The 14,275-nt window shown below is 44.6% G+C and overlaps 1 protein-coding gene across 1 annotated transcript in view; it reads left to right on the forward strand.

The window, feature by feature from the left end:
* eml2 (EMAP like 2) overlaps positions 1-13,252 on the forward strand; it is a 29,663-nt gene extending 16,411 nt beyond the window's left edge. Inside the window, 19 exon segments of the mRNA XM_030744342.1 lie at positions 4,356-4,384; positions 5,112-5,241; positions 5,600-5,749; positions 6,651-6,720; positions 7,001-7,111; positions 7,627-7,722; positions 7,871-8,005; positions 8,147-8,246; positions 8,524-8,678; positions 8,926-9,051; positions 9,137-9,268; positions 9,385-9,452; positions 9,587-9,675; positions 9,750-9,782; positions 9,785-9,846; positions 9,987-10,074; positions 10,256-10,351; positions 10,697-10,827; positions 11,596-13,252. Coding sequence (XP_030600202.1) covers positions 4,356-4,384; positions 5,112-5,241; positions 5,600-5,749; positions 6,651-6,720; positions 7,001-7,111; positions 7,627-7,722; positions 7,871-8,005; positions 8,147-8,246; positions 8,524-8,678; positions 8,926-9,051; positions 9,137-9,268; positions 9,385-9,452; positions 9,587-9,675; positions 9,750-9,782; positions 9,785-9,846; positions 9,987-10,074; positions 10,256-10,351; positions 10,697-10,827; positions 11,596-11,721 — 1,927 coding nt within the window. The 3' untranslated portion in view covers positions 11,722-13,252.
* Positions 13,253-14,275: the final 1,023 nt, after the last annotated feature.

Here is a 14,275-nt window from a genome sequence, read left to right on the forward strand (position 1 = left end):
GGTTTGAGTTATGCGCCCTGTCCGGCTGCCAGTTACCCAGCGTGCCCTGACATAATTACAGGTCCTGGATCAATCTTGTTCTCTTATTGGCTAGAGCCGTGCCACGCCTCATCGCGCTGGCAGACCACATTTTACACACGCACACAAACAGAAACACACACGCGCACAGTTCGAGGAACAAATGGGGCTTTATGTGGTTACTTTAAAGGGCTGAAAGCCTTCCTGGCCCGGCTGCACAGGCACAGCAGACACCACACAGGCCCTCCGATCACTCGCCTGTTTGCTGCTGTTTGATCTTCTTCAAACGAACGCGTGCGCTCTGATCTCCTGTTAACCAAACTTCTCTTTCTGCATGTCCTTTGTTCTCTGAAACACATCGTGACAAAACGAGAATGAAAACTGCGATCATTGTGTTTCAGGTGACCTCCTGAGCTCAGAGCCATTCAGAAGTTTCAGTACTGTGCAGGTTTTTTTTTTTTTTCCAGTTCCCATTAAACAAACAGGAGGACAGGCGGATCCACACGGCTCATCCTGGAGCTCATTTCTCTTCAGCGTTTCTCACTTGAATGTGTGTTCATGTTTGCATGCAGCGGTCTCTTTGTGTTACTTTCATAATGCACCCTTTGTGCAGATCATCTGGATCTTTTTGTCAGTCGACCCCACCTTTCACGGCCGGAGGTTTTATGTTTTTGGGTTTTCCGTCTCTTTCATTCCCACAAATCTTTTGTTTTGAATTTTTTTGTGGGCCTTGAGGGAATTTTGTCATATGGTCAAAGATGAAGTGATTAAAATATGTTGCACAAGGTTTCCTCACAACGCACATCTTCAGCCAAAATGTCACACAAATATCAAAGTTGATCACATTTTTTTAAATCCAAAAAGCGACAGTCTGCACTTTCTGGCTTCTATCAAACACAAAGAGCGACACTGTAATCAAGGTTATGTCTGAAATCACTCATTTGTGTGGACTGATTGGCAAAGGTTAAAAAGAAACTACACTGTTAATTACAGTCATGGCCGGAAATGTTGGCACCCCTGAAAATTCTCCAGAGAAGTATGTCTCCCAGTAAATTACTGCAATCACACGTTTTGTTATGCACGTGTTCATTTTCCCAAGAGGGGGAAAAAAAAGCCAAAATCCATATAATTTCATGCTAAACTCCAAAAATGGGCCGGACAGAACTGTTGGCACCTTTTCAAAATTGTGGGTAAAAAACTTTGTTTCAAGCATGTGATGCTCGTTTAAACTCACCTGTGACAGTAACAGGTGTGGACAGTATAAAAATCACACCTGAAACCAGATAAAAAGGAGAGAAGTTGACTCAGTCTCTGCATTGTGTGTCTGTGTGTGCCACGCTAAACATGGAGAACAGAAAGAGGAGAAGAAAACTGTCTGAGGACTTGAGAACCAAAATTGTGGAAAAATATCAACAATCTCAAGGTTGCACGTCCATCTCCAGAGATCTTCATGTTCCTTTGTCCACGGTGCGCAGCATAACCAAGAAGTTTGCAGCCCACAGCTCTGTAGCTAACTTCCCTGGACGTGGACAGAAGAGAAAAACTGATGAAAGGTTGCAGTGCAGGATAGTCCGGATGGTGGATAAGCAGCTCCAATCAAGTTCTAAAGAAGTTCAAGCTGTCCTGCAGGCTCAGGCTGCATCAGTGTCAGCACCAACTATCCATCAACATTTGAATGAAAGGAAACGCTTTGGCAGGAGACCCAGGAGGACCCACTGCTGACACAGACATAAAAAGCTAGCCTGCAGTTTGTCAAAATATACGTGAGTAAGCCAAAATCCTTCTGGGACAATGTCCAATGTCCATGAGACCAAGATAGAGCTTTTTGGTAAAGCACGTCCTTCTACTGTTTACCAAAAACAGAACCTACAGTCAAAGATGGTGGAGGTTGTTTTGCTGCCTCTGGCACTGGATTCCTTGACTGTGTGCAAGGCAGCATGAAATCTGAAGATTACCAAAGGATTTTGGGTCCCAATGTAGGGCCCAGTGTCAGAAAGCTGGGTTTGCGTCCAAGGTCATGGGTCTTCCAGCAGGACAATGACCCCAAACATGCTTCAAAAAGCACAAAACAAGGCGCTGCAGAGTTCTGAAGTGGCCAGCAATGAGTCTGGATCTAAATGCCATTGAACACCTGAGGAGACATCCTAAAACTGCTGTTGGGAGAAGGCAGCCTCCAAATAAGAGTGGTCCAAAATTCCAGCTGAGAGGTGGAAGAAGTTTGTTGATCTTTATAGGAAGTGATTGATTTCAGTTATTTTTTCCAAAGGGTGTGCAAAGTTGAGGGTGCCAGTAATTTTGTCCAGCCCATTTTTGGAGTTTAGCATGAAATTAAATGGATTTTGCCCCCCCCTCTTTTTTTTGTGTTTTTCCAATACACACAAAGGAAATAAATATGTGTGCATAACAAAACGTGTGATTGCAATAATTTCCGGGGAAAAATACTTCATTTTCTGGAAGATTTTCAGGGGTGCCAACAGTTTTGGCCATGACTGTACATCATTCTTCTACAGATTTGGTTGGTGATAATCTTCACCGCCTCCTTCCTCCTCCTCCCATCATGAGTCTGAACAGATGTTGGCTCTAAGCTGTAAAGATGTTGAGTGTAGTTTGATTGGTTTCTCCTTGTTAACAGCTTTCGAGCCTTTGAATCTGAGAGAAATTTCGTGTCACTGCCTCACAGCAGTCATGTGTTACAGGTCTTCTTCTGTGGTTTCAGAGTAAATCTGCCTGAGGAGGAGGAGGAGGAGTGAGTTCCTGCTGCTGTGTCGTTCGCTCTGTGCTTCCACAGAAACACTGACATGCCTGTCTCGATCCTCCTGTTGCTCAGCGAGAGTCAAACCCTCCGCTCCTCTTTATCTTATCAAGCCTTACCTTTCTTCCTGTTGCCATGGTGACATCCAGCTGTCAGCCGAGGCAGCGCATCAACATCCTGATAATCTGATTGGTTGACAGCACCTGGACAGGTTGGGTCGAGGGCTCGGCTGGCAGCTCTGATTGGGTGACAGCTGATTCAGGGACAGCTGCAGGTTTTGATTGACAGGTCTAATCATGGATTCTGGCAAAGGGGCTGACTCGCTGTCTTTTTTTGTTGTCAAAACATTTTTACGTGTAAATGCATTTATAAGCTTGTCTCTGTGGCATCTGTAACTCCGGCCTCTGCTGAACACGGCTGACAGCTGCTGACACTGAACACAGGACGACTGTTTGCTCTGCGTCTGCTGGCTTGTCGTTACAAACCTGTGTACACAGCAGTGTCAACAAGTCCTCCTCATCAAAGAAGATATGACAGAAATGTGTATGAACTTGCTCAGCCTGGGGCAGATATGAGCTGCTTTGTTTATGCATTTCCTTCTTTGGCAGGTTGAGGAGGAAATAAATTTATACACTTGTGTATGTTAGCATGATCTCAGCAGTTACATTAAGAGTCCAAACAGGACTTTCCCTGGAATAAAACAAAGCAGTTAAACATGCAGGTAAGTGTCAGGACACTTACCTGCTTTTTCCAGTTGCTTGATCAGGAAAATAACAGCGACACCTCACTGAGCTTTAGAACCTGCAGATGGCACTGTTGCCTTTATCCGTTCAGCCCAAATAACAACTGTGAGCCACAAGAACCTTCAGGATTTGGACTGCAGATCCTATTTTTCCTTCTGTTGGATATTCTGACTGTAGGCTGTTTTCTGACATGGGTTGCACAAAACTAATGGTCAAAGCCTGTCCACCCTGAGACAGCAGGCATCATAGAGCTCTGCAGCATTTATGTTAAAGTGCACAGGACTGTAATCCTGTGGCCCAGATCTGTCCTTCCAGCTCCTGCCTCAGCTGTGTGAAGCATCCCTGATCCCACGGAAAGCTCCTCGGAGCTCTAGGAAGAGTTCCTGCATCAGTGGTCCAGTTTTTAAAGTCATTTAAGGTGGAAATGATCACCGTTCACTAAAGTCTTACCGGAGACGCTGGTTGTTGGTTATGACTCGTTTTTGTGAAAATATGCTTTTCACTTGTACAGGTTGGCACATTTTAGGTAATCTAGTATTCAGTGTGAATGTTAACGGGCCTAAACACTGTCTTCAGACTACTTCATCTCATCCTCAGAAGGATAAGTTTTCCACATCTTTGTGCAGCACACCCTGTGTGTGCGTGTGTGTGCGCATGTGCGTGCTGTGGTCCATTAAACTGAGTGTTGAGGATTGTGATATATAAACTAGAGTAAATAATTTAGAAATATGCACTATAATACAGCGACCTACAGCAGCTTTGGAAAATGCTGTAATATTTATACTAATGTTTGTGTAACGTACTGTGAAGTCATATCATCACTTCTCTTTCTTCTGTTTCAGCAAATCCAAAGAATGCACCTTCAATGCAGGTAAAACTCATTGTAGTCCCACCACGTATGTGTGTGTGTGTGTGTGTGTGTGTGTGTCCTTCCAGTTACTGTCACACTTTGCTGTAAAGCAGTCGAGCAGCCTCTCGTGCGAAACTCAGTTAGCCTCGAGGAGTGCTCGGAGAACTCTTGAAGGATTTTTATTACTTCAAATACTTTGTGTTTGTGTTATTTTGCTGGCCTTCTTTCAGACTATGTCAACTTTGTCTGTTGGACTTTTATGCAAATTAGCTGAGATAACACCTCATTTGCACATCTAAGCACAAGACCTCATAATATGAAAAATAATTGTGTAAATGCAGGAGAGCAGCTGGGAAAATTTCATGGCGAGTTCCTATATCCTTATTAAAACTGATCCCAGTAAATTGTATTCTAAACAAAAAGTGTGGAATTTATAATACATGGATTTAAAGGCCTTTATTTAATTTGGCCTGGGCTGGTTTCTGCCTGTGTTACAGAGGGCTGTCACTGACAGCCTGTCCACATTATTTCCTCGTTCCCGTCCTGGCCACTAATGGGCCGGCAGAGAGAAACGTGAAGCTGGATTTATCCAGTGTGTAAATTTCTCTCCTGAAAGAGCACACAAAATATCAAAAACCTGCAACAGCAATAAAAGAAGAAGAGAAACTAAAAGAAACCTGATGATGTTTCCAAGGACACAAAAATCCTTCTGCCAGACTTAATCTCCCTCCTCTCTCCTTAATTTCAGAGGACGGCTACGTGAGGCTGTTCCTCCGCGGCCGTCCCGTCACCATGCACGTCCCGGACCAGCAGAAGGAGCGCTACAGCCTTGACCAGAAGGTGGCGCTGCCGGACCACAAGCTCAAACTGCAGTGGGTGTATCCTTCACAGAGAGAGGAATGAGCAGATGAATTAATCATTGTTGCTGTTTTTGCTCTAATTTAGTTTGAATTATAATAGATTTGGATTCCTCTCGTGTATGAGTACATTTTTCTAAAATCAGCGATCATGTGTTTGTGTTTAATAGAAACACAAACACAAACAAAGTCTCCTGCTCTGACACACATTTGTGTACAGTATAAATGAGTGGGGTAAAAGTACTGAAAGTCAAGAAATAACAAAACTTTGGTGCTTTACTAGGTTATGTTGGGAAATGGGACCAGCACAATGTATAAAATAAGATTGCTGATTATCCGCACGCTGCAGTCTCGTCCAGCTTCCTTAACCATGATCCAGTTACGGCTACCGCGGTCGCGACTGCCGCTCCAACCTGTACCTGCTTCCCACAGGAGAGATTGTCTACTTCAATGCTTCGGTGGTGGTGCTGTACAACACAGAGGAGCAGCAGCAGAGACACTACCTGGGCCACAACGATGACGTCAAATGGTGAGAAACGGCAGGCTGGTGAGAGCTAAGTCTTCTGCTGTCGTGGCCCAGCTTTCCTGATCCAGACACATCCTGTTTGTGCTGCGCTCAAAGTGAAGTACAAATGTAGATCAATGCACAGCGTAGGAGGCTTTATAGAGACTGGGATGTGCATGTGAGTGTTTGTACTGCCATACATGCTCTGAACTGAAAAATACCCCATAATAAAAAAACTAACGCTGAAATCAATAGAAACCAAATAGAAACAAAAGTAAAAATCTCATTTTCCTCACGTGAGACTAAAGAGAGACGAGCTTCTGTTTTTGTGTAGCACGTCATTGACAGCTTCTGTGTTTACCATCACTGAAATCTGTGCTCTGCTTAACGAGCACCAGTTGACATTCTGTGCCTGGAGACACTGGGACGTAAACATTACGGCCCCCTGGGGCATGCTGGGAAAACTACTCATCTCTGCAGGGAAACGATCGCGCTCTCCTCTCCCACGCCGTCACGTGGAGTCCGCCTCTTCATGCCGTCTCCTTTTTATTTTAGAAACACAAAATATGATTCACGTTGAAATAAATAATGTGTGTTTGTTACATTTTCCGAGTAAATAAAATCTGAGTCAGTCGGTTTGTTTAGAAGGCTGTTTATACTTTCTAAGTGTTTGTAACGCGTTTCTCAGAAGTATTTGAGGTTTCCTGTAAGTGTGTGTGTGTGTGTGTGTGTGTGTGTGTGTGTGTGTGTGTGTGTGTGTGTGTGTGTGTGTGTGTGTGTGTGTGTGTGTGTGAGATGATGGAGGCGAAGCCTGAAAATCTTTTAGTGTGAACATTTTTAAAGTCCTTCTGTGGAAGTTGAGGAATAAATTAAAATTAATTAGGAAAAAGTGATAAAAAATAATTTATTTTTTTTCTCTTCTCAGCCTGAGTGTGCATCCTGACATGGTTACCATAGCAACAGGACAAGTGGCTGGAAACTCTAAAGATGGAAAGGTGCTGTGAAAATCATCGGTCTCCCTGATCCCGAAATATTGACGTTATGGCTGAAAAAAAAGAGAGGACGTTAATATTTAATGGCAGTTACATTTAATGTTACATTTATGTGATTAAAATAGTTTGCATGAAGACTGAAGAGCTTAATGACGTCACACGCATCAAAACTGGAGGAGTCGTGTTCTGTGGGAACCAAAAAAAAACAATTTCTGTGTCTCACATGTCATCTCCTCTTTCTGTGTGTGTGTGTGTGTGTGTGTGTGTGTGTGTGTGTGTTCAGCTGCTGGCTCCTCATGTCCGTGTGTGGGACTCTGTGAGCCTCAACACGCTCCACGTGCTCGGAGCGGGAGTGTTCGACAGAGCGGTCACCTGCGTGGCTTTCTCCAAGTCGGTGAGCAGCGTCTCATCCTTTTAGATCACGCAGCACAGGTGGACGCCAAGTGGGCGGGCCCGGGAACACCTCTGAATAATCTAAAGAAAAACCACCTCCTAATGAGTCCCTTTATTTTAGTGTATTTCCAGAAACATTGCGCTTAATGAGCCCTCTGTTTCCAGCTTGAGAAAAAATAATTATATTCTTGTGTGTTCAGTCAGCCTGAATCATAAATCAGAGGCCTAACAGCAGTACTTCAGGGTGGTGTGTCAGTATGGAGGCTGTAACACTGACAATGATTCAAATCTGTGGCTTAGATAAAATGAAGGCTTTGGACAACCAGGCTCATCATGTGATATATTTTATAACAGCTTCAAATGCAGTGCTTCCTGATAATCCTGCCAAATATAACACAATTCCAATAACTACGGTCCCTTCCTCTACACTTACCCCCGCACCCAGTGGCCCTGATTTTTGATTTTGGAGGGCTGATTATGAAGATCTAATCAGCTATTTATTGGTTCATTTATCAGAATGGTGGCACCTTCCTCTGTGCTGTGGACGATGCCAACGATCACATCTTGTCAGTCTGGAATTGGCAGAAGGAGAAGCAGCTGGCTGAAGTCAAGGTATGACCACCTGAGCCCGCTCCCATCCATACAGCTGTCTCATTATTGATCTGCTGGTTCCAGATATTCAGGATATTTACAGGGTATTCATTCTCATGGCAGCAGTAAATAGAAACAAACACTAGCATCTTGGCTCCTGTCCCTGCAGTGCTCCAATGACTCTGTGCTGGCTGCTGTGTTTCATCCCATGGACACCAACCTGATTGTCACCTGTGGAAAATCTCACATCAACTTCTGGACCATGGAAGGGAACACTCTCACTAAGAGACAGGGCCTGTTTGAGGTACTGCCGGCAGAGACACCAAGTTCTTCTTTTCCTAAGACCTCGCTGTGGCTGAAAATGCACTTAGTTTTTATTTTTATTAGTTTTTATTTCTTGAAGTGGACTCTGTTCCAGCAGCCTTGTCTTCCTGTTTCTCTGCAGAAACACGAGAAACCAAAGTATGTGCTGTGTGTGGCATTTGCTGAGAATGGAGACGCCATCACAGGAGACTCCAGTGGGAACCTCTACATCTGGGCCAAAGGTAGAGTCTAAGCAGATGTTTTGCTGGGCTGCTCAGACTAATGAAAATTTGAACACACGTTTGTTTGTCTGCGATTGTTTCAGTAAAACATTCATATTTCCACCATCTAAACGTGGCCATAAAAGATGCCGTCTTTCCTCAGTAAACATTCCTGCAGGCTGCAGGTTTTGATTTTAAATGAAATCATTCATTCATCGTTACTGAGGCACAAATTAAGGAATGCATTGGAGGCAGGGCGCCCTCTGCTCATGTTCTGATGTCCTGTGTGTCCTGACAGGTGGTACCCGCATCAGCCAGGTGGTGTCAGGGGCCCACGAAGGCGGCATTTTCTCAGTTTGTGTCCTGAAGGACGGCACCGTGGTGTCTGGAGGAGGAAAAGACCGCAAGGTGGTGCTGTGGGACCACAGCTACAGAAAAAAGGCAGAGATGGAGGTAAGAGGGCTGAACGGCATAAAAGGAGCACAATGACAGGATAATCCTGAGGAGAAATCAGTCCTGAGATTTACGTGGAGCCCGCTTAGGTGTAATCTTACACCTTTTCTCAGTGCTGTGATTAAACTGTCCCTAAGTTCATTTTAAATTAAAAAATATTAAAAGAAAGGCGTAACAGGTGTGTGTGTGTGTGTGTGTGTGTGTGCGTGTGTGTGTGTGTGTGTGCGTGTGTGTGTGTTGTGTCCAGGTGGGAGAGTCTTTCGGTCCCGTTCGGGCTCTGGCTGAAGGAAAACCAGGAGAACTCTTTGTTGGAACCACCAAGAACGCCATCATCAGAGCTGCCTTCCCTGATACATTAACTCCTATTGTACAGGTACACGCTCATAAATTCACAGAATGGCTGCTAACAAATATTTAAACTCTTTGCGTGCTCCGTAAGACGTTACATGATGTTACAGGGTCACACAGATGAGCTGTGGGGTCTGGACGTCCATCCCACCATGGAGCAGTTTGTTACCTGCTCACAGGACAAACAGGTTCACCTCTGGGACGCCCACTCCCACCAGCCCCTCTGGAGCAAGACCATCGAGGTGAGGAAGAGTAAGGTTTTTGTGAATGAGGCTAGCATTAAGGACTGAGCTGCCAATTCAATCACAAATGCTGATTAACAAAGTGGTCTTCTTCTCCGCTCCCGCCTGTGCTTCAGGATCCGGGCAGGTCTGCGGGTTTCCATCCCAGTGGGGCTGTTCTGGCTGTGGGGACCATGACTGGAAAGTGAGCCTCTCAGCTGGCTGCAACATTTTTATCCCCAGAGTTAGAAACCCAGCACTGACACGACATTCACAGCTGTCAGAAAAGCAGATCTCTTACTTAAAGCCTTCCTGTTTGGATCCTTGTGTGTGTTGCAGGTGGTTGGTGCTGGACACTGACACTCGGGATCTTGTTTCTATGCACACAGATGGCAATGAGATCATTTCCAATGTCAAGTACTCTCCAGGTAAAGCCTCATCTGATCCATAAAACATTAAGCTTTCATATTTCAGTGCCACATGTATTAATTTGTGTCTGCAGACGGTAACTTCCTGGCCGTCGCTTCCCATGATAACTTGTTTACATCTACGCTGTCACTGAAAACGGCCGCAAGTACAGCCGCGTGGGCAAATGCACCGTGAGTACATCTTCACACGCAGCACCAGTTCTAAATTTTATGAGTGCATCTCGTTCCTGCAGTAATCACTCTTCATAAGTCATGTCTCAGGTGTGTGAAGGCTTTAAAGGCTCACTGTGTGTGATCGGCCTCTTCCTCAGGGACACTCCAGCTTCGTGACCCATGTGGACTGGTCCTCAGACAGCCATTACCTGGTCACCAACTCAGGAGACTATGAGATCCTCTTCTGTACGTCATATTTCATCTGTTCATGCTCACTTGTAGCTCCCCCTTTAATTTTACTGTCATAATAAGAGTCTGCTAAAATACAGAGCCTCGCATCATTGACATCTCAGTTATGTGCACATGAGGCATCAAATATATATTTTTTGTGTGGTTTGTGTGTGTGTGTGGGGGGGGGGGCTTTCAGGGGAGGCATCCAGCGGTAAACATGTGACCAACACGGACACTGTGCGTAACCTGGAGTGGGCCACGTCCAGCTGCACTCTGAGCTTCAACACGTTTGGTAGGTTCCTAAAGTCTCGGAGCCCCCTGAGAATTAAAAGCTAAGTAATAAGAGGTGAATCAGCTGGATGTCCATAGCTTTGTACACGGTGCACCTCACGGCTTCATTTATTTACTGCTTATTGCTGATCGTGTTCAGCCGGAGAACAGACACACCGGCACCTTTACATGCAACAATTAGATTATTTTAAAAACACCCTGGTGCTTTCTACCGTTCATCTGAAACGAGCGCAGCTTTCACTCTGACTTTTTATTTCGACATTCCTGCGCTGACGGTGACGTGCACGTGTTTTTGATTTGCTAACTCTGCCTTCGGCTCTTTCTTTTTCCTTTTTGTCTCTTGCAGGAATCTGGCCAGATGGAGCAGATGGCACAGACGTCAACGCTGTGTGCAGGTCACATGATCGATCCCTGCTGGCCTCTGCTGATGACTTTGGCAAAGTGCACTTGTTCTCCTTCCCCTGCTCTCAACCAAGGGTCAGTCCCGTAAACTCGCAGTGACGAACACGAAGCACATCAGGACCAGCGTCTGCGTGATCGTACGCTGACGCTGAAATCCGTTCTGCTTCATCCGCACGCTGACTTTGAGCAGTGCCAGGGCCGGGTGGCTGTGTGTTTGTCTCCCAACCACATTGTGATGAAGTGTTGATGAACACTGTGAAAGCTCAGCAGAAATGACAGGATACCTTATCATTAGCAGGCCATAATGCGGCCAGTTTTCTACCAGGTGTTTATATTGTGCTCACAAAGCGTCGCAGGCTGTTAGACACCATTTTTACAAGTTCTCAGTCAAAGCCTCTTAAACTGGGGCTGTAAACTTAATTGTCCATTTAAGACAAACTGGCTGCCATAGTCCAGAAAATCACAAGCTGTAAAAAGTTGCAGCATATTTTAAAGAGTTTTGGAATGAAGCTGAGCAGTTAGATGCCCCCACCCCCCCCCCCCCCCCCCCCCAGCATTATTCAGACTTTTTCTCCTTAGAAGCATTTAAAGGTTCATAAATGATTCATTTTGGGAAGAACGTAAAATATTTTTTCTCCAATAATTGATATTTGGCTCCTGGAACCTGCAACCTTTTCTAAGGGGCATGTAGGTAACGGTAGATTATAGGACATAAGCTGATGTTATTTATTTTATCAAGAGGCTGCTGCCAGCAGTGGAGGAATGAAAGGGGACCGCTCACGCTCGAGCTTGTTGTTGACTTCTAATTGCTTCACTTCGTAACACCTTCTCTCACCTGTCCAGGCTCCGAGTCACGAGTACAGTGGCCACAGCAGTCACGTGACCAACGTTGCCTTCCTGCACGATGACAGTTGCCTGCTCTCCACCGGCGGGAAAGACACCAGCATCCTGCAGTGGGTGGTTGCCTAGGCAACATTATACACCCGCACCTCTGACTTCCTCTGGAATCCTGTCTGACCCTCGTCACATCTTCACCTCACCTTTATCCTCCTGCCACCAGGGGGCAGCACCTCCTCTGTGCCTACTGGACTCAAAACAAAAGCAAAGAAACATTTAGAGATGTCACACTAGATGAGTATCACTGGAATCATTTGAAGTCTACTGCTGTCTGTTATCAAACGTAGAGAAATGAGTTGTTGTAATAACAGGATATGACTTAACCCCCCCCCCCCAAAAAAAAAATCAACTCCTGCTACTACCCCAGCTGATGCTGGGGGGGGGGGTGACTCCACAATAAACCTGCAGTTTTTAGCATGAGTACGAACTGTGCCTGAACTGTATTTATTTGAGCTCCCCGTCAAAGGGAATCCCGTCTGTTTTAAAATGAGTACGTTTTGGCTCCTTGACTGCAGATCACGTCCACTCCAGTTGGTTCTGAATGCAACACGATGAGGGTGAAAGATGTAAGATTTTAGGGTTTAACATGATGGTATTTTTCAGTTTCATTCAGTGAAGAGAAGCCAAACTCTTGAAACGAGTTTCACGAGTTTGGGTCTGTGAACTAACACAATACAAAAATAAAGCAGGTTTCATGCACTCTGTGCTGCACAGCAGAGGTGCTAAAATGTTTGCTTCATATTGAATTTATGGAAATCACAAAGAACGATGAAAAATACCCTTAAATGTCATTAAAACAGGTGTTTGGGTGCAGTCTTGGTGCCTCCTTTCAGCCAACTTTCCTTTTCTTTTGGGAAACCCGGGAGTGTGTCGTAGCTCCCCGTCAACATGCATTTCCTAAAGCTTAAAAATCACAGATAAAATTTCAGTTATATAAAGATTTAGTACAGCAACCTCATCAAGGCACAGCATGCTAAATCAGGAAGAGCAAAACATATTAACTTGTATTTGAGCAAATAAAATAGGTGGAATCCTCCTTTTGAAATGCTTATAATAACCCTCTGCCTCGCTCGCCTCACTGTTACATCCCTCAGCATTTTCATAGTCCTGAGGCGCAGACTGTAAGTATTACAGATTGTGAACGGTACAAAGTGTCTGTTTTGTCCTGAGCTTTTTAATTTCACCTCCCGCTGCCGGGCTGCTGTTTGATTGTACTACTGTAAATGTGCTGAGACGACACTAGATGGCGCTACAGGGCAAGAGAATGATCGAGGCTGCCCTCCTTCTGTAGAAGCTGTTAATGTCTTGAAGGTCCCTAGAGTAAATATATATATATATATATTATGCAGTATATCCGAGTGGCTGTGTTGTTTTAATATTTAACTGTAACATGATGGATTATCATACTTGTGGCACTTTTAGTGATTGACAGAGGGGTGATGTAGGCTGTTATTCTATGGAAGCTTGAGCTGTGCTTTGCCTTCAGTTTTGTTAATAAAGTTTTTACCCAAATGCAAATGAGCCCCCCCCCAATTACACTGTCCAGAAACTTGGAGCACGATGCACTGATTTCAGTGATGTAAATCATAAATATCCTAATTTATCTTTTGTGTCGTCATTCTACTGTGTAACAGCTCAGAGGGAAACTCTTTAATCACTGAGCTCATGTTATGAGATCTGCATGCATTTTCTTATGATTAATAATAGATGAACAACATTTGACATGCATGTAGGTAATCGATGAAGGTTATTTGTACAATTCCATCACTGTAATGATACAGAGGGCTCACAGTATGTGATGGTGCAGGATGAGCGTGCGTCCCATGAACGGCAGTGATGAAGCTACGCTGGTGTTGTGGTCGTGATGACCGCGGTCAGCTCTGCTGGGTGACATATCCAACGTTTCCTCTGCAAGAAGAAACAAGGCACGGTTTATCAAACTAGCCGTGGCTGCTGACAATAAATGCATGACGTTATTCGCTTCAGTATAACCATCGCTTGGGAGGAGGTGACAGTGGTCTTAAAATATTTTTTACCTTTTTTTTTGTTTTTTATTTTTTTATATTTTCATCATGTTTTGCTTAACTTCCCTCTTTTTGTTGACATGTTGTCAATGATGCCTGGATTTTTTCTTTGTGTAGCCTTATGTTTCATTGAACATATAGTAGATATATAGTGATTAAGATGGTAAGTAGCAGCCTGGTACTACTAATCAAATACATGTAATTTGTTGGTCGTCAGCAAGCGCGGCCACCTCTAAAACAGGTTTTGGTAGTTTGCTGGTGTGGAGCATTCAGGTGTGTGCTAACACAACGCCACAATCTTCCTATGAGTGGATGTCCCAGCAAAGGTCAGACTGTGCAATGCTCAGAGAAACTGCAGAAAACCAGGAACTCAGACGCTGCACGCCTCAGTAGCATGTTAAATGTTAAAGTTCCTGAATTAAGTTTGCAGAGATGCGTCTGAACAGATCACAAGACTTCTGGAGCAATGTCCTTTGGACATGTTTAAAGATGTTTGGCCATAATACATGGTGTCACAATGGACATAGAGCATATCAGCACAAAAGTCACATATCAACCTGTCAACACGTTGGGGGAGGGGTGATGACTTAGGTTTGTTTTGC

This window comes from Archocentrus centrarchus, chromosome 13 (genome assembly GCF_007364275.1).
Source record: "Archocentrus centrarchus isolate MPI-CPG fArcCen1 chromosome 13, fArcCen1, whole genome shotgun sequence".
NCBI classification, from domain to species: Eukaryota; Metazoa; Chordata; class Actinopteri; order Cichliformes; family Cichlidae; genus Archocentrus; species Archocentrus centrarchus.